The sequence below is a fragment of the Tachypleus tridentatus genome, chromosome 11 (genome assembly GCF_004210375.1).
Source record: "Tachypleus tridentatus isolate NWPU-2018 chromosome 11, ASM421037v1, whole genome shotgun sequence".
Lineage (NCBI taxonomy): Eukaryota > Metazoa > Arthropoda > Merostomata > Xiphosura > Limulidae > Tachypleus > Tachypleus tridentatus.
The window spans coordinates 52077073-52102375 of record NC_134835.1 but is presented as its reverse complement, the minus strand read 5'-3'; the positions used below and the strand labels follow the sequence as shown (position 1 = coordinate 52102375).

Below are 25303 nucleotides of genomic sequence, written 5' to 3'. Positions count from 1 at the left end.
CACACGTTGAGTGTTTCACCGCTGAAGTTGTATAAGGTCTTCGTACAAATGCTAATGACATTTGTGAATCCGCTGAAATTAAATGGTTTGTAATTTTCGAAATCTATAAACGTTTGTGGTCAAATATCTGAAATTACCGATTAATAAGCGTTACTAACAAGTATAGCTTCCAAGGTTAATAGTATACCAACTATATAGCATACCAATAATACATACTGTCTATTGGCGAGTCGCATTGGTTACATTTATAAGCGTGAGGTGAGTTTCTAGAAATTTCAGTCTGCACAACAATTTTGACGATACACTAGTGTTCACGTACACGTTCATTCTTACACTCTTGAATCTTCTACAACTTTAGTGAACGGGTTGGAATTTTGCAGTATAGATTTAACAGTATAAGTCATGTATATTTCTAAATATAAATTTAACTTTAAAAGATTGCTATTAAAACAGATATATGATGATAAATCCGTCATATAGGGTCTTCATAGAATTGGTTTAACTCGCACAGCAGAGCATCAATGTCACTAACAAGTTCCAAAACGCCTTCACCTACTCCATGTAAAGCCTATAGTTAGAAAGAGAGTCCTTCAACCCCTAAAAAGTCTTTTCGCTGGAATGAGCGTATATCTTGGAACTGTTGTTAAGATAACATACAATAATTCTAAGGTGTCAAAGGCTCTCAAGCTTTTAGGTGTGCATAATGATATATAAATGTTGTTTTTCTGAGAAAATACCGAAAAAACTGGAATAATACCAATCCGTTCAACCACCGACCTATCAGATTTTCGTTCCTATGAACTACGAACGTCTCATCTGCTTCATCCCGGATTATGCACTGCCGATGATAATTTTGTGTCATACAATTAAATAACAGTGAACAACACAAAACATCTGTTTAAGACTGGTTACCGCATGCACTTAAGCTGCCCACCGCCCCCCATCAAAGACCTATTCATCTCACAAGCTTCAGCAGCATCACAGATCACCAATACTACTTACAAGAGAAATTCTCTACTTGAGCCCTACTTTGTAAACACCATGCATTCAGCCATCAAACCACTACCTTTTTTCAGTAGGACATTCCAACTTCCCAACAACCTTGCAGATACTAAAAAAAACTAATTTCACAGTACTGCCTGAAAAGTGTCTCAAGAAACAGTCATGAATGGACAGGTATCACCATTGAAATAATTCACCTCTACCAAATATCTCATTTTTCCTTGTTGAACAAAAATGTGTCACCGCAAGGATATGTAGAAATCAGCCTAGTGATAAAATGTAGATATCTGGCAGTGGGTGAAGCGGGAAAAGTCTGTCATCACCTGTATAAAGACCACGATGGACAGTCATGTTTCATCATTAGCCACGGACATTTCTTACACAAAAGCTGATTAGAGAGCTCATTGAGCAGTGATCATATTATGCAACATAATCATTCTGCAGAAGGCTAGTATGAGCAGCACAAGTAAAGAGCTGGAAGCCATAAAGCAAGCTCTTCTCTGGATTGCTGAAAATAATGAGCCAGAAATGGACAGTGTTCTTAGCATATTATTCGCAACAAGCTGACAAGCAGTATTGCATAAAATTCAGTAGTTAGTACCCGGGTGGATGGCAGAAAGCATTATGATTGCTAGGTGAGGCCTGACTTGTACTAAGCCATGCAGGGATAAAACTAAACGAGGAAAATGAAAAACTCACAGAACAAGCCTCTTTCTCAAATCAAACACAACCCTATTGAAAGGATATCGATATCCTCTACATTATTTGTGTGAAAGTTACAACCATGAAAGATTATCGTCAACATTCAGAATGAATGATATTGCAGGGAAATAGTGTGATTTGGTGTGGCTAGAACGAGCAGATGGTGAGAAATAATCAGAATAGTATACAAAAAGAAGGCCACTGATGATATCAGTAAAGTAACTCCCTTCTAGTTCATGAAAAGTAGTCAGTTTCTGCATAACGAATCAGCGCCTATTGGCTTGATCTCTGGGATCGTCTGTTAGTAGTAGTTCCGTTAGATTTTTTATGCTCTTTGTCTGCTTAAGTGTATGCTCAGAATTAATGTATTTAAGAAAGAAGCTGAAATACCCGTCAATTGATGGGGAATGTTTAAACTTAATTAAAACAATGTAAGTTTAACAGTAATCAAAGCAGCAACTTTCTCTCGACATTTTAAAATGATTACAAAGCATTTTTATAAACAACATTTGCAGTTTGCATTCCATCTATTAACAAATAAAGGTTTTGAGGTGATCCGATGCTTGAACACATTTTATTGACCATGAGAAAAGCATGGCTGTTTAAAATGCAATCCAGCAACTTTCATACTTTAACGTTGAATCCCTTTAGAATATCCAACATTGTTTATAGTGTTAACCCGCCAAAAGTGTTTGAGATTGACCCATTAGACTGAGAGTAATTAATCAACAGGCTTTACAAAATAGAAATAGGATTAAGTTCAAATTTGATTTCTTAGGACATTCTACATATTTCATAGTGTTTAAATAGAAATTTGTTTGAGATTGGCCCAGTAGGCTCGTAGTAGTTAAGGTGCAAACACACATTTTCTTTTTATGTATGTATAGAGAGATTGAACAAAAAAAAAAAAAAAAAACAGTGGCATAGTTATTCTCTGAGAATAAATTTTGATCTCAAGAAATTATATCTGCATGTCATTGTTACGGAGTAGATAAAGCATGAATGCAAGGTTAAATATGGTCTTTACTTGAAAATAATCGTTTCTAAAAAGTATAAATGATTTTCGATATTTCGAAATGTACTTAGTTATACATTGTGTACTTGAGGAATTATTGAGAGAAAAAAGATGGATGAATTCTCAAGTAACTGGTGCGAGTATTTTGTTTTTTTCTAAACATCAATCAGTTTTTTATATTGGATGTATACTATGATGATCATAAGTATATTGATATCTTTGTGAATTTTAACAGCGAACAACTGGTATATGTGTGTTTTGTAAGTGATTGCACTTCTAATTAGTCGACAGTGTTAAGGAGCCGATCGTGGTTATGTTTTCTTGTTGTTATTTTTTTAAATATTTATCTCGGATAATTTTATACTTTTGAAATTATGGAACTTTATAATCATTATATTTTGTTATTTATCTTTCAAGGAGTCAAAAAATGGGTTTCTTTGTAAAGAATGTTACTTATGATCTTAATCCGGCTGTGATAGTATACTTTAACATAAGATAATGTCTTGAAACAACATGGGACTTACTGGCCATTCAATAAACGAAGCTAAAATAATTGATATATATTAAATCTTAAAACCAGCCCTTATCATTCATATATTTATAAATCTTTCGCCTAAACTCACTTAAGTTTACTGCCTCCATGTCTTAGTTTTTCTGACCATTTTTTAGATATACCCAATTACGGTATTACGTGGGGTTATTTCATTAATTTATAAACCACTTTTTTTTAAATAATCTTAGTCTTGGTTAATATGTTTAGCTGATTTTGCATACAAGGTTTTAATAACTAAGAAAGTATGGATTGGGTTTTAATTTCTTTATCTGCGGGTGCCCGGCACTAGATGGAAACAATCCTAGCAATTTCAGTTTCAGTCATTTTACTTATACAAATACCTTCTCAACCGTTATTATATGTGTTGTATTCCATCTAACTTGAAGAGCCCTGCTATATAAGTTATGGTTTAACTTGTCTATTACTATACACTTTTCCCCCTCGGTGTGGATTCCTGAACATGGTGAGGGGACCTCCCAGGGAAGGTTCTGTTTTTTCTGGTTACCTCCTCTGGGATCGTATTTGCCGTGCGTAGCGACCCATGAAGGGGAGGAGAGGATCCTAGTGGTTGAGGGGTCCAACCCTAACACACCACTTTGGCCTTGAATTCCTGTAGACGGGCGGACTTTGGGTAGTCCCCTTGGGTCAATCGGCTGGTCCACTTGGGCTAGAGTCAACCAAGTACCAGTGTTGGAAGTTCTCAATGGGTGTTGTGGACATTGTGTCTGATGCTGGTGTTTGAGTATAGTGCTCACGAAAACCTGGCGTTGCTGCAATGTCCTTGCATAACATTGTAGTGCGTTCCCTCGTTGGGCTCCATGGTGGGTGGGGTCAGTAGGTACCGAAATTTTCTTTTTTCCTATGGATTCTCCTGCGAAAAATTTAAATAAAATAGTGAAAAAACAGTCAATAGGTAAACAACCACGTCTTTAAGACTCATTTTCTTATATTACATTCTCTTTCAGAAAAACTTTTAGGGCAAATGTCCCCTTTTTTTATTCAGAAGGAACTTGCTGGCTCTCCAAAGTCAGTAAAGAAGCTTCGATCTGGAGACATATTGGTTGAAACATCCACATCCCAACACAGTGAGCTCCTCTTGAATTCAAAGGCAATTCGGGATGTACCTATTGAGGTTACCCCTCATGCTATTTTGAATTCATTACAAGGAGTTATTGTTGAGAGGGATTTGAAGAACGTCCCCGAGTCAGAGATTCTCTCTGGTCTCTCCACTCAAGGAGTTTCTGCAGTGAGGCGCATCTCCACTCCCAAAGATGGAGTTACACTGCTGACAAATATCCTCGTTTTGACATTTACATCATCACGTGCACCTGCCACCATTAAGGCAGGTTATCCAAATTACAGGGTATGGCCGTACATTCCAAACCCTCTCCGATGTTTCCAATTCAGAGGTTCGGCCACTTCAAGACGACATGTCGTTTCCTGATATGTGCTCGTTGTGGTGGCAAGGACCACGATGCTTATGAGTGTGACATGGACCCACATTGTGTAAACTGCAATGGTTTTCACCCTTCCTACTTTCGTTCTTGCCCAAAATGATTGGAGGAAAAAGAGGTGCAGCATTTGAAAACGACTCATAACATTAGTTATCCTGAGGCTCGGAAATTGCTATCTGCCACTTCATCTCGGACATATGCTGCTGCACTGCGTTCCACAACTACAATGGGAGTACAGACAGATCTCTCTGTGCCTCCAAGAGAATTGTTTTCAAAACAAATGAAAAGCCTTTTGACCTTCATGGTTAAAAAGGTTGATGAATCAACTTCTACATCCATCTCTGTTCCTTCCATACATTCCAACAAACCCCAAGATCCACATTCTTTGGTTTCGAATACAGGCATTTCTTCAGATACATCTTTTTCTCCCACCTCAAGATGCAAAACAGTCATTCGTTTGCGTCCTTAGTCACTGGAATTCCCTTCCAACAACAAAGACTTGCCCAATCGACCCAGGGCAGGATCCATGGAGGTCGATAGACCTCCTCCGAATAAAAACAGTAAGGAAAAAAGGCGTGGTCATAAACAGAAGGGTTCTCCAGCCACTTCACCAACCCGTCATTAAAAATGGCCACCATGATACAATGGAACTGTCGATGTTTACATTCTAATCTGGATGACATCAAAACACTGATTGCTTCCTACCATCCTGTATGTCTTTCCTTACAATAAATATTTCTGAAACCTGCCGATACAGTCACCTTTCTACAGTTTTCTCTGTACAGAAATGACAGGCTGTGTGATGGACGAGTACATGGAGGGGTGGCACTGTTGGTTGATCAGCATGTGCCCACCCTGTTTTTGTCACTCAATACACCCTTGGAGGCCGTAGCCATCCGTGTTTCCTTGGGTCATACCATCACTGTTTGTCCCTCTACCTGTAATCTGGAGAGAGATATGATCAATCAGACCTTAATGCTGTCGTTGAACAGTTGCCCGTCTCCCTTTCTAATCCTGGGGGACTTTTATGGACATCATCCCCTCTGGGGAAGTGCTGTTATTAATAGGAGGGGTCGCTCTGTAGAGCGTATGCTCTCAGATCACAACCTTTCCCTTTTCAATATTGGTTCTTTCACTTATTTTCACGCACCTAGTCAGTTCTTTACCACTATTGATCTCTCGGCTTTCTCCTTTTCATTATTCTCCCATTTTTTCATAAAGAGTTGACAATAATCCACTAGGCAGTGATCATTATCCTATACCTTTGAGAGAGACTGGCCATGGTCGATGCCATCCTACCCGCGTGCCCTGGTGGAAGCTGGATCAGGGAGACTAGTCCACTTTCACTGCTCTCGCAGAACTTGATCCTGCCATCATTAGTCAGTGATCAATAGACGACTGTGTGGCAGCGGTAACTGACTGTGTTATACGAGCAGCTGCTCAGTGGAATCCTGCCTGCCACATAGCACGGAAGGCTCAAAAACGGGCCTGGGATACTTTCCGTAGATATCCCACACTTGCAAACCACATCGCTTTCTAACGGGCCCGTGTACATGCTAGGTGGGTAAGACGTCAAAGCCAGAAGGAATCTTGGATCAAGTTCACAACAAGCATATCTTCTACCACCAGTTTCAAGGTCATATGGGACAGAGTTCAAAAGGTCAGTGGGCACTACAGTTCTGTCCCCCTCTCGATCTTACTCTCTGATGGCCAAGGTAGCTAATGTCTGGAGCATCGCCGATACTTTATGTAAAAGCTTTTGCCAGGTATCCTTCTTGGCCATCAAGACTCGGGCAGAGCGTTCACCTCTTTCCTTTCGAACTGACAGTCTCTTTCACTATAATCGTCCCTTTACACTGGCGGAACTGAAAATGGCCCTTCATTGGTCTGGCAGTAGATCTGTTGGACCTGATGATGTATACTTGGACATGCTGCGCTATCTCTCTCCTGCTTCTCTTTATATTCATCTAATTGTTTTTAACTGGATTTGGCAGGATAATGTTTTTCCTAATGCCTGGCGCCATGCTTTTATCTTACCTTTCTCTAAGCCTGGGAGAGATTCCAAGATTCCTTCAAACTACCGTCCAAATGCTTTGACGAGCTGTCTCTGGAAGACCTTAGAGAGGATGGTTAATTCTCGTCTTGTTTGGTTCCTCGAATAAAACAACATCCTCTCGCCCACCCAGTGTGGGTTCCGACAACAGCACTCCACTATAGACCACCTAATTTGACTTAAAACATCAATCAGAAAAGTCTTTTTCAAACGACAACATATTGTATCAATATTCTTGGACATTGAGAAGGTTTATGACACAACATGGAGATATGGCATTTTGCGAGACCTCCATATGTATGGGTTATGTGACCATTTACCCACGTTTATTTTAAAAAAAACTTTAATGGACAGGAGATTCCAAGTTTGTGTAGGTTCGACACTTTCCCGTTCTTTTCTACAGGAACTTGGGGTCCCTCATGGCCGTGTTTTGAGTGTCACACTTTTCAGTATAAAGATTAATGCCATCACTGAACAACTCCCTCTCACTGTTGCAAACGGGTTCTATGTCGACGACTTTCACATCTCATGTCAGTCGTCGAACATGAGATATATTGAGCGACAACTACAAACTGCCCTCAATTGTGTACTGAAGTGGACCATGGCGAACGACTTTAATTTCTCTCTCTCTAAAACTGTTTGCATGCACTTTTGCCGCCATCGGGGTATTCACCCTGATCCTGAACTCCGTATCGATGAAGTTTCGCTGCCAGTGGTCCCTGAGCCCAAGTTCTTGAGGCTTATCTTTGACCGTAAACTGACCTTTATACCACACTTAAATCAGTTACGGGACAAATGCACAAGAGCACTGAACCACCTCCGTGTCCTCTCTACCACCAGTTTTGGAGTGATCAATGTTCTATGTTAAAGATATATCGTGCTCTTATTCGATTGAAACTCGACTATGGATCAATGGTCTATGGCTCTGCCAGATCCTCGGCCTTAAGGTGTTGGACCCCATTCATCATCAAGGGCTTCGACTCTGCAATGGGGCTTTCTGCGCCTCCCCAGTTTAGAGCTTATACGTAGGATCTGAAGAACCTTCTCTGCACCTTTGCCGTTTGCAACTGTCTTGATTATATTCTTTGAAACTTTGTTCCTTACCAAAGCACCCCACCTGGGAGTGTGTTTTACTTCCTCAGTAAGCCATACTTTTTCAGAACAGACGATCTGCCATTGCTCCTTTTGGCCTTCGTGTCCAGGTGCAATTGGATGAATTGGGTCTCTCCTTGGATAACATTGCAGAATCCACTGGTCAGCCCATCCCACCATGGCTTAATACAGTCCCCAAATGTGACCTTTCTTTAAGTCATCTGAGAAAGGCAAATACTCCCGATTGGAAGTACCGTCTTTTATTTACTGAACATCTTTCGAACAATCTTTCCATTGCAATTTATACGGATGGTTCCAAATTAGGTAACTATGTGGGCTCTGCCATGGTTTGTTGGAGTTCGGTGGTTGTGTGCAGAATCCCCTCTACAGCTTCTGTGTTCACTGCTGAACTATACACCATTTCTCTTGTACTGGATCATATTGAAGCTAAGTATTACTCCAACTTCACTATTTATACTGACTTGCTTAGTTCTCTACTGTCCCTGGAATCGCTTCACGTTGGCTCACACCCTGTTCTCGCTGATATCCAAAACCGACTGGCCCATTTCTAATTAACATCTACTTCTATCCAGTTTTTCTGGATACCACGACACGTTGGTATTCGCGGGAACAAGCTTGCAGACACGGCAGCTAAATCTATCTGCTCTGGCACTATCACCACTGTGCCTATTCCATACATGGACCATGGTCCTGTATTCAAGGCTCGGCTCCGTGCCAGCTTGGAGTGAGCAACGCGACAACAAACTTTTCCAAATAAAACCCTATATTGGACTTTGGCCGTCTAGCTTCCGTAAGGTTCGGAAGGAGGAAGTTGTTCTAATTAGACTACACATTGGTCACAGTTTTTTAACTCATCGTTTTCTTTTATCTGGAATTGATGCACCAGTGTGTAGTTTGTGTAACACTCAAATTACTGTAAGCCACATTTTATTTTCTTGCCATCGTTACGACTCTCAAACATGTCTAAAACAAAAATGTCATTGTGGTTAACGAAATAATACGATCTCGATTTTTTTTTCTTTCTGATTTGTAAAACAGTCCTTACGTGATAGAAACATTGAATATTATTTTCTAAGTCGGCGTTTCTGAGTTATGGAGAATCTCTTATTAAACCAAAACTACTTTTATAGAGTTTAAAATTCGTAGGCCTGTATAACAGATAATAATTTTTACAGTGGGAGTCTCATAGTATGTAGAACTTGGTTATAGATATTATAACCTTTCTATTTCCGTTGAAACACTATTTAAGAACAAGCAAATAAGTAAAGAAAAAGCTTCTCAAAAAAGGAAGTAAACATGTTGGTGGTTAATATCGATCCTTCAAAAACAACCCCAACAGGACAGTAGAGATGACTTTTGCATTATCCCTATATAATAGCGCAGACAAGAATCAAAATATAGCGAACACACACACACAACTACTAGCGTATAGCCTGTCCAAAATGACAGGGCAAGTACTACCCTCCCGTAATTATACCCTAACCTCACATTTCACAACTAACTGCAATATATTTTTTGAAATCAAGATTGATGCATAAAGAGGCAGAAAAGAACAGTCAAACGTCTCCAAATTCTTTTGTGAGCCAACTACAATTAAAATCATTCGTGAAATGCAGTTGTGACGTCTTGAGAGAATAATTATTGGTAAAAATCAGATAAACAACTTTTTAAGTATAGAAAAGCCAGTGCGTTCTGATAACACTACATTTTAACATTGGCTTTTATCTCATGTTGCTTAGCAACAAATGTGTAATCTAATGTTGTTAGCTTGGGTACTAAAAGTATAAAATGAAAGATATAAACAACAAAACTAGGAAACTATTTGTTGATTCCTTAATGCAAAGTCTCCTTTGATTAAATATTTGTTTTCCTTAGAAACGTTAGTGATACAACAGAAAATAGCTTGATTGAGAATAGGTATTTTTACTTTCATGATAAATTTTATACATCTGGCTGTAGGATAGGTGATCCACACTACGTCTTTACTTTAGGCTTATTATAATACCAACACTCACTACACTTGTATAAGGTTTATATTATAATACCAACACTCACTACACTTGTATAAGGTTTCACAGTACTTTTCCATCATTACGGCCGCTTTTCTTTTTCTTCACTAAAATCATAATCGGCAAACAATAATTGAACTATTCTATCTGGATAAATGCATTTTGGCCTTTATGACTTCTCTTATTTTCAGTAATCAAGTGTGACGTGACACATACACACCTTAGCATTTATATGTTAAATTCAATTACAGTTATCCTAATTTTGTCTGTTAACATTCTGCTACACTGTGTACCTGTGCTATTATGTAAGGATAGTGCAAATGTTATCCCCACTGTCTTGTTTGTATTATATTTCAATGATTTATATTGGCCACTCCTACCTTTACTTCCTTTCTTATGAAATGTCTTTTTCTTTACGTGTGCACCGAGAGAGTTTTGACACGACGTATGACATTCTAATGTATTAATTTGTGCTTAACAGTTAAGTACCAAACAATATACATCTGAAATGCCATCAGGGATCGAAATATCACATTCCCGAGGAATTTAACTTTGTTTGAACAATTTCATCTTTAAGTTGGATTTCCCGATCAGGAATGCATGATTTGTATTCGTTTAGTTATGACCAGTGCAAATGAACATATTGTATGTATTAAATAAAAACAAACAACAACAATTCATAAATAAATACATATCTACACGAGGTAAGGTAATTTTCGTGATAGCTTTCTTTAAAGTGAATGTAGTTTTATTTCATTATTTCTGCCCCTGGTCATATCGAATTTCTGAAAATAATAACCAATATTTTGTTTTACCAGGTAGACATTTAACTTTTGTTAGTTTCGTTGTTTCTTCTACTAAGATTTGTTTAAATGTTTTACATTTTATACACTAATCATATTTCATATGAACAAACCCGAAAATAATACAAGTTCAGTATTTCTTATTTCAAATCATTTACAACATTGTTCTTGGCCTGTAATTATCTTTGTGCTGGTATTTCGATATTCTGTACTCTGTTTTTCACTTGACTGTGTGGGTTTGTAGACAAGCATGCACATCATGTTTAAAATTACAGCTTTATAATTTTATAAAATAACTTGTAAGGAACAGCAGTTTTATTGGATATTTTTGGATGTATGTGTATATATAATATATATGTATGTATCCCTAATTAGACTTTTTATATATTACGAAACATTTCAAAGGAAAAATCTACAGCAAAAGTGTCATTGAATACAACTTCTTTTTTAGTTTTCAAATCGAAATAAAACTAAGATTAATAGAATTAGAGTTAAGTTTGTGAAAAGTATTAGGTACTGAATCGGTAAAAGAGAAGGGAACTTCTAGCTGTAGTTTTTAGACTGTTTATTTTACACGTATCTGCGCAAATTAAATGGTACTTTTGAAAATACATTTTGAATTAAGGTATGCGATGCAGAAGATAAATATTTGTACCATTGTTATAATTTTATTTATTTAATTTCTGTGAGGAGTTATTCTCAAAAACTGGTACACATAAATAAATGGTTTTAAATAATGTATTATTAAGTTTGAAATTAACAAGTTTAAAATTTGAAAATATGTTACTTTTTAACATTTAAAACAGTCAAATATATTTTTTTGTGGAAATAAGGATTTACTTTTGTTTTAATGATTACGTCTGTCATCTTTCTTGTTAAAGAAACTCATTTCTTTCTAAATCTGTATACATTTATGCTGTAAGTATTGCAACAAAAAAACCATTGGTCATGTGACTTTCGCCAGCTAACTCAAGGACCTTTGTGTTTATGGTAAGGCCGAATCAGATCAAAAGCCTTCAAAGCTCAAATACGGATAATAACTAATTAAACCTTTTTTTCCCTTTTTTTTTTTTTGTACATAAACCGCACTAGTTGACAGTTGCTGAGGTCAGTGTAGTAATTGGTCATGCTTCATGCACAGGTGGCGCTTTAAATTGCGCGTGAAATGCTATTAGGTGTCAAGTATCGTGCCAGCAGCAATGGCATTACGGAAACTTTTTTTTTTTAATATATTCAGCAGGTCTGGTGTTTAACACAAGCTGTTGTGTACATACATACGTCTTTGAATAGTTTATATAGTGATAGTCCTAAAATTTAGTTATTTTATATTTCATGTTCTCCACCCATCGTAAAAGCGTATTAGCAGTGAAAGTTATTGCTGCCTTTGTTATGATAGTGATGGCATTGGAGAATTACTTTTATTCGTACACTAACAACCAACACAAGATCATATCGCTTAATATCATGCATATGTAATCTGTGATTTCCTTTGTAAAAGCCATTTGTTTCTTTTATGTTTCTCCAAAGCTAAACCGTGAATTATAGACAACACTATCTTATAGCTGGAATATGTATTTTGTGATGTGCTTTTTTAAATTTTGAGTAAACCGTAAACTCGCACATTGCTGGTAAACTTGGAATTATCATACCTACCGACCGATTTATACAAATTAGGAATAAGTCACTTCAATATATCATTCACTAGGTATGTATATCGATACATGGATCATGTGAAGAATTATCATACAGGCGTTAACTTTTTCATCCTACACAAGGGCGTTGTTCTACCTCGAATGTGTCTTACGTAAACTGTAAATATATTAAATTCCAATTATGGTCTAATTATTTCGAATAGTAGTTGCTTCTTGGGGCCCAAGTCCTCATTTTTTTCGCTAGCTAGTGACACCCATGTATTTTTGCATAGTTTTAAGAGTGGTTATAAGTTTTTGAAAAATTACGTCAAGGGGAATGAAAGATACATAGATAATAGCATAAGTTTTGTTGAAATCGGTAATATAAATACAGTTGTTATGACTCCTAGTCTTCTGCTGTAATATTACTTTTGAACCTTCGCTTGTAGTCCGTCATGTTTTATTGTGTGGACTTATAATGTTTCTAGGCATTGCCTGTAAGAAATGTGTAGAATTACAAATAATAAAATGTCACTGCTAAGAATACACAAATAAAAATAATGGGTTCAAACATTTGTAGCTGTAAACAGAAAAATGTTCAAGCTTGACTTTCGCCGACCCTTCCGCTTGATAGCCTATTCAGAGGTCAAATATAATACAATTATTGTGTCAATTCACAATTGTATTACATTAAGAAGCTTATAGTTGTAAACGTTAGGTTTTAATATATGCAGTAGCAACCGGGTTTGAAATTTAAAAGTATCCATGGAAATAGAACGAGTATCGAATATCTTTAAATAAAGACAAATTACAGTCTTTCATTCCTTTAGTAAACAGTATTAAATACAAACTAATGTTGTTCGGAAATAGAAATCGTTATGGTTTATACTTATTCTATTTTCTTTCTTTTTTTACAACAGGTAGAACGAGACCTCTTGCCACTAGTATATACCAAGTAAGTGTTTAGTTTCACGAAGCGTCAGTGATAACTGATTTTAGAAAATTAAAATTGCAGATATATGTTAGATAGTGCGTGTGAGTTCCTGATTTCAGAGAATAAAAATAAGCGTGTATGTGCCTGTGAAGTGAATAAGAACCAACAATACTGTTGACAACTTTATTAGCATGTCATATCGCTAGACTTAATATATAAAGAGAAATATAGCGGTACCATACAATACTTAATTAAATGTTAGTAATGAATTGTGTTTGTAACGTTTTTCCCTATGAAAACACAGGAAATCACCTTTTATGTATTACACTTTGTAAATAACTATAGGCACATAACCACAAATGTACCTGTTTTTCAAAAAGTACATTACATTTATTGGTTTAGCCGATATTAATATTTTTACAAAACTATGAACTACAGAAACGATTTTTAACATCTGGTGCTGCTTTGCATTATCATTACTGTGTTTTGTTTTGTCTTGCGAATATATGCACGCCATCTAGTAACTGCGGAAGTGTAGTTTGTAATAGTTTTACTGGTTTGTAAGTTCTCATTGTGAGATTGAGTCTTAATTAGAGCGAACTATAACGTATTAATTACCTCGTAGTGTCACCAAGGTCCCAGTAAATAGACTCGAATATTTCCAGTAAACCTTCAATAGAAACTAAAAAACATTTAATCAAATGTTTTTGGTTAGAAACATACATTAAATTGCGACAGTCTAGCAGTGTTATTTCTTTATGCAACGCAACACAGAGTCAACATACGAGTTAGAATCCGCAACAATTAAAATATATAAAAATTGGTAAGTTGAAAATGTGCACGTGGGCCACGGTCTTGTAGTTCGTCATATGAGAGTATACATAACATTGTCAGGATTATTCAGGGAAGTTCAACAAAAAATTGAAAACCTATTGTAAAAAACACCTTTTGTTTTATTAACACTATACCAGTGTTAAAGTTTTGAAGTTTAAAGAGTTTGTGAAGTAAAAAAAATTGAAAAATTATAGCTTGGTTTTAGAAATATTTTGTTATATAGATGTGGAATGTTTGAAGTCATAAAGCTCCAAATATTTGATTGGAACATATTTATCGGGTGTGTTAGCAGCATACTCATGTTTCTTATGGAAAATTTGAGAAAACATGAATGGAGAGGTATATGGCAAGTTTTGTATTTTACATAAAAGCGTCTTAACGGTTTGTTTTTAGTTTTATCAGTCCCAAAATTTGAGTTTAGGTTTATTCTATAATTTTATTTATTGAATTCTAGGATATGAAATTTGATCTCTAAAGAAATATAGAGATTTGGTTTCTTATTAAACATGATAGTACAATATTATAATCATCACATAACAATTGTGTTCGATTTCAATTTTTTTTTATGCAAAGAATTTTACACAAACGACATTTGACTCGCGTGTATTTTTTTTTTTAATAGACGTTACACTAAATACAATTTCTGTGAACTTTCTCGGCTTATTTAGGCCTAAACGACCCATGCGCAGTTCGTTCAAAACTAAATGCTTATTATTGTGTAAAGATGCATTCAAAAATTTCAGCATATTCAGTTATGTTTGACTTCATTACAAATTTACTTTACTTTGCAATAATTTAGGTTCTTTTGTGTACTATTTGTTTAATTTTAGTTAATGTGAGTTTCTTTGTTTCAAATCGTAAAACACTGAACGATCATACTGTTTCATCACTCTGAATAAATAGCATTATTTTACTTTATTGTTTACTTAACGGTTGCTTTTGTTAAATAAAATTACAACGTATAGTTTTATTAAATAAAGTTACGTCTACGCGAGTTTGTTTGTCTATCCACCTGAAATGTTTTCAAATAGACCAAAATTTATCGATCTACCACACAGTGCCTGCCGACAAGAAAACATAGCTTAAATGGCGTGCGTGATAATTTAAACGAAGTGTATGAAAGCTACTGCAAATGTTTTGGAGTCGCGGCTTGTTCTAATATTATTATGCACCGAAAAGAGGTTTTCGTAAAGTGTATTAGATATTTAAATTAATTTTAAGGTATGCGTCTGTAAAAGCACAGACGTAAGTTCAGAATTTATTTGTTTTAATCGTTGTTTTTCCTCAGGAAAATATTTAATTAATAACCTTGTTTGTAGTTAAGCACTAAGCTATACAATAGGCTGTCTGTGCTGTGCCCATTATGGGTATCGAAACCTGGATTCTAACGCTGTAAATCCTCAGACATACTGCTATGCCACTGAGTGGCATTAATAATCTTCTACGATATGACTTCACCATTAGTGATTGTAACAAAACTGTTCATAAGCAGTGAGAAAATTCGAATAACGAAATTTGTAGCGAAAATATTTTTATTGTTGCTACATGACTGTCTTTAGCTGCGGCGTAGCGGTTCATAGAATAACCCTAAGGTTTCTTTTCTCTTTTTTCTTGTATTTTATTTTTTCCAAGTACAAACTTTTAGTTCGCAGCTCCCTCGTTTCTTGACCGATTTGAGGTCTAATTACAGTTTTGGACTCAAAGGACAAACCCATTCGACTGGTGTATTTCACCACTCCTGGGGTTTCATAGACCATTTTACTCTAATCCTGCCTAAACTAATTTTAACTTTCTTATTATTTTTACTAGTGTCTACCCAGTATATAAATCAAGTATGAGGAGATAAATGTGGAGTTTTTAATTATATGAGAATTTACCAGAATAATCGTCGTATTTTTTTCATGAACTATCTTTTGGGTGACAGTAAACTGTTATGGCCTACCTGTTTTGTTTGTTTTTATGTTTTTTGTTGGTTTTTTTTTGCATAGATGAAACTCTATATGCAGTGCTCAATGGAAAACCTAATAATTCTGTTAAAAGCGGATGCTTTGTATCTTTATCTCGAACTGTTGCTTCCCAATGATACATTATTTCAATGTCGAAGTGCTATAAACAACTTTTAGCTGCTTTTCTCTACACTGTAAGACTGTTTGAATTATTGCGAGTGTTATGATTCAATTGGTTTAAATATAGTAAGAGTGTTAAATTTATTTTTAGAAGCAGTATTTTATTATAGGTTTGTTTACGTGACTGTGTATGAATCGTACATTTTGTAGTTTCATTGTTACGATGTGGCGTGTATGTTTTTGCATCATATTACTAGAATTCAGTTTTTCTTTTGTGACCGAGCATTATTACATCATAATAATCTTGTGTGTGGAACGTTCTAGGCCTCAGTTGAGCCATTTATAAGCATGTATCTAAAATGCAGTTCAAGTAAATTAGTAAGACAAAGTCAATTGTTGATAGATCTAGAGTATATTTTTGAGTTTAGCCATAAAGAGCGTATATTTGTGTTTTTTAAGAAAAATTATCGCAGATTATATTTTAACAACAGAGTGGAGAAGAATAATATATCTTATCAATTGTGCTCCAAAGTAATTGAACAAACCTGTATGAACTTTTGACGAAAAGTGGCAATTACTTAAAACTCTGGATCCAACTGTAGTAATCAATGGTGTAATGTAAGTGAACTTATTACCAATTGTATTGTAATAACAGCAGATAAAAATAATTCATCTTGTCACTTGTGTTCTAAAGTAACTAAACCTGCCTGCATTGACTCTGACAAAAGAGACAATTATTTAAGGCCTTGGATACAACTGTGGTGATTAATTGTAAATAGAATATTTGTAGTTATGGTTGACTTGTCTCCAATACATTATTTCATAACAAATGTATTGTGTACTGTTTGATTATTGTTGAAATTTATCGTCAACAAATCGGACACCTGCTGTAAAGAATCCTGCTCATCTATATGTAAAAAAAAACACACATTTTAGTTGATTGCAGGATTCCTAATAACATACAAGTCGCAAAACATAAATATATCATCAGTATTTAAAATGTTGTTTTAGTCGACTTTTTTTTACAATAAATGTTGTGGCATGTAAAAAATATAAAATTATTCAATATGATGCATTATCAGACTAGTGACAGTGTACGGTATAGAAACATGTTGCTAATTTGAGGGTAATTGATTTATTATAATAATTTGAAACTAAACTGTATAACCTATAACTTTAATTTGTAGAAAAGATATTCGTCATAACACGTAAATTGTTATCGATAGTATTCTATGAATAAGACTTAATTTTTACACAAATATTTTTTGCTAATATAGTTAAGGCTTATTTATTAAGACATTGAACACTTGTATAACATTGCATTAGCATAACAAGTACATTAATTTGTTTATATGTTTTTTAATTGCCAGAAGTTGTTTCTAGCCAACTTGTATTTTATTATTAGTTGGTTTTATTAAATGTTTGTTTGTCATTAAAGTGTAAATAATCAAAAAGAAAATCGTGCATAAAAATCGAATTATAAGAAAGTCTTTTGTCACAAGTTATTAAATGTTTTTACTTATTGCACTCATTTCGTTGTAGTTGTTTTCAGCAGACAATTTCTTTTTTGTGAAGTAAAATATAACTACATTTAGACTAATATATTTGTGTCTAAATACTGTATGTTAATCTGCACGATAGATGCATTTTAAAAATAAATTACAATATAACTCAAGTAAAGAAATCGTGGAGAACTTGGAGAATATACCAATAGGTTGCAATAATGTAGTTTACAAGAAAAAATTCTGTGGAGAACAACCTATAGGTACTATCTCATATCCCACCACCCCTCTTCCTTGACAGTTGAGCTTTAACTACAGTAACAGCCAGTCTATCTCTGTGCACGATAGGATGCTATAATTTGATTTATTACATACATGTGTGTGTGTGTACACACACACACACAATAAATAAATGTATTGCGTGTAAACGAATTCTGAATGAGAGCAAGAAAGCGTGCAGACCAAATAGTAGAATTACAATTTATGCGTGCATTTAATACAGAAGAAATACTGGTAGGACATTATAGTGGAACACAGAAAATTATGCTCTTTCTAGAAAAAAAAATGGAAATGATTCCTAAGTCTTTTTAATGTTCAGTAATTTCTTCTACATTCTTTCGCCTAAGGCGTACTTCTGCATAACATGAAAACACAAAAAAACTGTCTGTACTTATACTTACACGTATACGCGTATTTTTAATGTTTACTTGGGATATTTTGGTTATCAATCCAGGTGATATCTAGCAAAAAATTCGAAATATAGAACCATTTCTTATGCGTAAGAATATTTTCTTGTTGATGTTAATCTTTAAATTATTTGAAACTTTTACTTCTGGTGGCTTAACAGAATTTTCTTGCTTATGCATACAGATTTATTGTATTAAAAATAAAAAATCGTCTCTTTTAATCCCATAGCTGCACAATACGAGGGCTGTTTAAAAAATACGCGGACTGTTTGAATTGCGCGGCTCCAGTTGGTTCCAGGGGAATCCGATTGGTGTCACTAGGTTCGCACAGATCAGCTGATTACGACGCCATTTCCCGATTGCATATATCTTCATTTGTGTATTAGCTACGTGGTTTTAAGTGAAGTGCGATTTTTTTCTTTTGGCGGATTTCAGAATGAATGACCTGAAGGAGCAACGACTTGCTGTGAAATTTGTGTTAAACTTGGAAAATCTACGACTAAAACTTTTGCTATGCTGAACACGGCTTACGATGGTGTTGCTATGAAGCGTACAGCATGTTTCAAGTGGCATGAACGTTTTAAGGATGGTCGACAGTCCATTGAAGATGATGAGCGTCCTGGACGTCCTTCCACGTCAACTGACGACCCACACGTCGACAAAATCAACACCCTGGTGCGGGCAAATCGACGTCTGACTGTCAGGGAGCTTGCTGAAGAGTGTGGGATATCAGTTGGATCTTGTTAGGAGATTTTGACCGAAAAATTGAAGATGCACTGCGTTGCTGCGAAATTCAGCCCTCAGAACTCGTGAGTTTTTGGCCAAACACTCGATCACTGTTCTTCCCCACCCCCCTACTCATCTGACCTTGCTCCTTGCGATTTTTTCTTGTTCCCCAAACTCAAAAGACCCTTGAAAGGAAGAAGATTTGAGACGATTCTCGAGATTAAAGCAAATGCGACGAAGGAGCTAGAGGACATTACAAAAGAAGCGTACCAGGACTGTTTCAACAAGTGGAAACACCGTTGGGATAAGTGTGTGCGTTGGGGAGGAAAGTACTTTGAAGGGGTCCCAGATCTGTAACTTCTAAATAAAGTACATTTTGTTTTATGACGTCAGTCCGCGTATTTTTTTGAACAGACCTCGTATGCTGTTGGGGGTGTTCGTTTTTATCGTTATAATTCTTCAAGCTTACCTGTAAAATTCGACAATCTTGGATTAAGAAGTTATAAACGAGAGTACTGGTATATAAAATGTGTAACTAGATTTATCTAGTAACACATACTTTATGATATGGTAGTGTTATGATACAAATTAATTATCTTACGTTTAACGGAACTCTTCATAAGCTGTAATAAGAGTATGTGAAAACAGGAATAAAGAAAATCTCGCAGAAAATGTGATCATCTAGGTGCGTAGGGTGTACTGAAATTTTGTTAACTGTTTTACAAAAAAAAAGTATATTAATGATGACTTAATCACGTGATAACAGATAAAAGAAAAACTTTTATTATCATATAATAATATGTACCCCCGTTGGAACATAGTTAAGTCTTCGGATTTACAACGCTAAAATCAGGGGTTTCATTCCCTTTGGTGGACTCAGCAGATAGCTCGATGTGGCTTTGTTATAAGAAAAACACTATAATAATATTTCAAGCGTGATATGTAAAAAAAAAAAAACACGACCCACTTCTGAAGGGAACTGTTACACCCAACTTTTGAGTAGGTGTTCAGCTCGGGTGTTATCGGTGGTTGTTCCGCCTCTCAAAAATACTGGTTACAGCTGAAGTCTTAGCATGAAACTCTTATTTATGACATAAGGTTTGAAGTTACAGACGACAGTGTTACGTGGTTTGTAGGCTTACTTAATACTTCATATTGTGTGTTGGCTTTCGTGTCATTATTATTATTATTATTGCGTAGGTTCTAATGTTTGTCGTAGGAACCTGATTTTTCCAACTATGACGGAATGTAACACTACCGATTCGTAACGCGACCTGTTTTAGCCAGTAATGTCTTTTCTCTCTCTCTCTTGAAGTTCTTTAATGAATGTCATTGAATGAATAAAATAATGTATACCAATTTTAGATCGATCACTAGTCGTTATTTGAGTATTGTACAAGTCTGGTATAAAATATTTCATAACCAATCTGCGAGTTAGAATATTTTCTTACATAGAAATTTCACCATTAATCGCAAGATGGCTGGTTATGTAACAAATGAACACATTTCAAATCTTTATTCTGTATCTCAAACTAATCATGCACGTTCAACATTATGCCTATGAGGATAGACGACTAGCGACATTACATACGCTAAGAACTTGACAATGTATTTTAAGCGAACACTTCTATTAGTTTAGCTCAGAATAATGTAATTCTTAAAAACTTTGTCCCTCCTCTCAGGTTACACTGAAAGTAATATAAACGAAGAGGTGTGACATATTTTATCAATATTTCGTAAACAAATAAACCATAATGAAAACATCTTATTCGAAACAAGCAACAGAGATATAGTTGCACACTTGTTAGAATTCGTTACGCCAACTTGAGACTGTAGAAGTGAAGAAACTTGTTGGTTAAATAGTATATTAAATAAGTATTTGAATATTACTTAAAGATTTATAAATAATGGAACAGAGGCATTTTATGTTTGAAAGACCATATAGTAATTTGTTTTGAATGTTTTACTGAGGTAACGTTTCGAACACGGAAGAAGAACTGTAGCTTATGGTCATAACCAAACAAAACATCGTCAGCTAAAAGTTGTGTGATATTCCAAGAACATTTAATGCCATATTCCGAACTTGGAAAGGAAGAATCGTGTCGCATGTCTTTAGTTGAGATACACTAACACAAAAGAAGGTCGTACGACTATCTGAAAGTTGTTAATGGAATCGCTTGATAGCGGAAATGCAAATTCAAAGCGCAGCTATAACGCAAGATCCGTGTCATATTTGTTTAGCTGAGATAAATGGCTCTAAAGAAAGCCATACCGCTAATAAAAAAGCTGTAAATGGAATGGCTTTGTAGTGTAAATAAACGGTCGAAGCGCTAAAATAAGATGTTTACATAATCATCTGTATATGCAGATTCGTTTTAACGGTAAGATGTTTGCGCGTTTGCCAATAGTTTCATTGAGTGTATGACTGTAGAACTTGATTACTGTAGGTAAAACTTTCTTATATAGATGTTATACTTTTGAAATGCTGAAGGAACTTTGAATAGTATCCATTAGTTTAAATAATAATAATAATATATATGTCTATATAATCAATTCCTCTAATAAATTATAAATATATACACACGTTAGATTAAATTCTTTGATACATGCATATTGATTAAAGTATTCATTATCGGGCACAAACCCACATATATTGCTGGGTGTCATTAGTTATGTAGTTATATTAAAGGGGGGGACTATTCCATGAACCCTGGGACTGGTCGTTTCTGAACTTAACTCATCACCAGGAAAAACCGTACATGCAACATCACTCCAGAACTACCTTTTATTCGATTACTATAATTCATTTGTCTTTACGAAATCGGTAGAGCCATGTTCTGTTCACTGTTCTTTGTTTTGTATAAAAGTAAGGTGATCCCTTAAAACTGTAATCTTTGACTCTTATAAATTTTGTTTTTATGGGCTACCAAGTAATTTCTTATCCAGTTACAATTAATTTCTGACCGAGTCTGAGGTTTTCAAATTATGCCTGGGACTAAACTATTTTATATATTTTTATAACTTGAGCTATACCATTTGATTTCCTTGTATATATCCAAACTACAATTCAGTGTGTAGAGTTTTATTCATTGTTCAGGTCGTTTAAAAAGGTATCATTAGTGACAAACGTTCAGTAAACATGTGTTAAGGTACGTAACATAGAACGTTATTTGCTGTGGGCACGAGTTGGCTGTGTGGTAGTTGTGGAATTCACGGATGGCAAACGAAGTTTGGTTCTGTACGTTACGACAAAATATTCTCCATATTTTCAATTATGGGTGCGTCAAGATTGTGTCAGTCAGTCCATTAGCGTGTAAGATGGGCGGTAGAGTGCTACTGACCGGCTGTCTTACCTTTGATTAGTAGTTGAAAATTCAAGACGGCTGTAGCTTGTGTGAGCAACTTCGCCTTAAATATAGCGTATTTCAAGTAAGGTAATCATATCACATTTTGGTTTCTGTAATACGTTTCATAACCAGTGACATTATAACCAAGAATATAGCTTTTTTGGCACTGTAGTGTTACATTAGCTCATTACATATTTTTGGCAAAATCTGTTTATCACGTATTTATTGGGGACGCATTTTTTACAGTAGGATGTCGATGACTTGTTGGCGATAAATTTCAACAACAAACGAGCAGCACAAAATCCACTTGTATTAAAATTATGTATTAAAAATCACTCAAACGTATTAACAAAAATTTGTGACACTCTTGGTTAACACGCTATTATCTTGAACTTTAAACAGCTCTTCTATTCGTTAAGACTCGGTACGGCCAGGTGGTTAAGGCAGTTGACTCGTAATCTGAGGGTCGGGGGTTTGAATTTCGGTCACACCAAACATGCTCGCCCTCTCAGCCGTGGGAGCGTTATAATGTTACGGTCAATCCCACTATTCGTTAAAGAGTAGCCCAAGAGTTGGCGGTGAGTAGTGATGACTAGCTGCCTTCCCTCTAGTCTTCCACTACTAAATTATGGACGGTTAGCGCAGATAGCTTTCGAGTAGTTTTGCGCGAAATTCAAAACAAACCAAAATATTTTCGTCAAGTTCACATGGGCGGGTTCAGTTACTGCAAAACGTCCTTAGACAAGACAAATTATTCTCATCTCTTTCTGCTATTACAATATAAACTGCGAAACCAACTTTAGGAATCGCCGCTATATACTCCTTATGGTTTAATACACAGTCACGCAATTTAACATCACTTTTTTAAATTTTTATCTTCACTAACTTATCTGCACTTGTTTATAACACCTAACAGAGCAATCAAGAAATATTTAGCCCTCTAGTGATAATAATATTCACAAAACTAGAAAACTTAGAAGCTTCGAGTAAAATGACGTCAACAATATTATAAAAGGCCTACACAGTGTACGATTCATAGAGTTAAGTAATGAAACTTAACATAATTACCGCTTTTAAAATAATTAACCTTCAACTCTTCTTATGAAAACTACATAATTGTTAAATATTAAATCACTAAATAAAATTGATGGTCAAGTGCCCTAGTCACGTGTTTATGCTAGGCATTTTCTTTAGATCCTGTCTCCATTAGGTTCTGCCACTAACCTTTACTGAGGTAGATCTTTGAAAATAAGTTATCTCTATCTAATTTTGCAATGATAGCCTTTGGGTTGTCTATAGGTTTGCAGTCAAACTCTTATCATAAGGTTCAACTTCCAGAAGTCTACACAGAAATGGGTTGAGTCATCCATCATCTTCACAATTATCACTGATGAACAGTAGGCTGAATTTGAAAGATCGATTATTCCAGTTTCTAACATTGCCTTACCTTCTTACCTTATCAGGTTTCTCATTGCATAGGAAATCTGATAGGGCCTTACCTTGAATGTATCCTTAGTTGTAGTCTCGATCTTGTGTTTCACAAAGTCTGTTTTGCCTGGTCTGGTTTTGAAGACTTTTGCATACTCTCACAGTAAATATTGTAGCTTTCTTCTCCTTGTCGATTAGCTCTTCACTGATGTTAAAGTTGTTGTCTGTCTCATCTTTCTAGCAGTTTTAGGTCTAGTAAGTCTTTATCTTCTATGAGAAAGTCACCATCTTTTAGTTCTTCATCTATGACAACCACACCTACATCATCCATTTGTACCTTGAATAGCCATACCAGTTACGTCTTCTTTTTCTTTCAGAGTACCTATTCAACAGATTTGAATGGTAGATCTTTGTCTTTCCATCCAGTATCACCTTATAATCCATTTCGATGACCACTTTAGTAGATCCTTTCCACAGCACCTTACTAGCGCCCTCTTTTTTGGTAGCTCCAGTTGCTTTATATTGAGATTTCTGCAATTGGTTGTTGGTGATGGATTTGCACTTCTTTGTAATTTTTCCTATTTTATAGCAAACATAGTATGTTTTCTCTTTGTCGTCTGTTGAGTTCTTGTCACCTTTGCTGGTATCATGTTTCTGGCCAGCCACCACTAGTTTTGACTTTAACTGGTTACTTTTGGACTTGCCAAGTAATACTCCTTCCGTGAGCTTCCATATACTGTTCTGCCAGCTTGATAAACTCATTTGCGTGGTTTGGTTCTCCTTTAAGAATAGTGACATTCCAGTTGAGTACATGATCATGAAGTGTTTACGTATTAGTAGAACTGCCAGCCCCTCAAACTATTTTCACGCTTGGCCATCTTAGTTCACCTTGTGAAGTATTGCCGTAGACGTGCCACAACCTAAAATACAGTTTCTCCAGTGTCAGTTTTGAGTTTCCATCAAAAACTTTCTTCACGTTTTACTTGTCATAGTCCATTGCATCTTTTTATGTCATGCCTGCGTACACTTGTAGGTATTTTTCTGTGAGAAGTAAGCTAAGACAGACTACCCAATCGCTTTGTCCCAGTTCTGAACATCATCTCTCTGCAGGAAAACATCGTCTTTCTGTTCATCATATTTGACTGCTTGGGTTGACTAGTCTTGACCTCGTTGTCATTTTTAGGTCCTTGTCCTTCCTTTTTCTGTTAAGTGAGTTTGACGATCTCAGCTGGTGCTCTTATTCTCTCTACTTGCAGTTTCTTCTCTTTCTTTGTTGCCTCTCTTCTCTTTCTTCGTGTTGTTTAACAGGCTCTCGTAGTTCAATACTTTTAAGCTCAAGACATTCGTCTCTTTCCGTCCAAGTATGAAAGTCAGTCGACATAGTAATATAACGTGATTTCTCTACACTGTACGCACTGCAGTTGTTTGTATAGATGCCTACTTCA

At 35.6% G+C, this 25303-nt stretch overlaps 1 protein-coding gene across 1 annotated transcript in view; it reads left to right on the top strand.

Annotated features, from left to right (window-relative positions):
• Positions 1-25303, top strand: part of LOC143232157 (protein spire homolog 1-like) — a 120621-nt gene that overhangs the window by 55599 nt on the left and 39719 nt on the right. The window contains exon 2 of the mRNA XM_076467255.1: positions 13256-13290. Within this exon, the coding sequence (XP_076323370.1) occupies positions 13256-13290 (35 nt within the window). The remainder of the gene's footprint in view (positions 1-13255; positions 13291-25303) is intronic.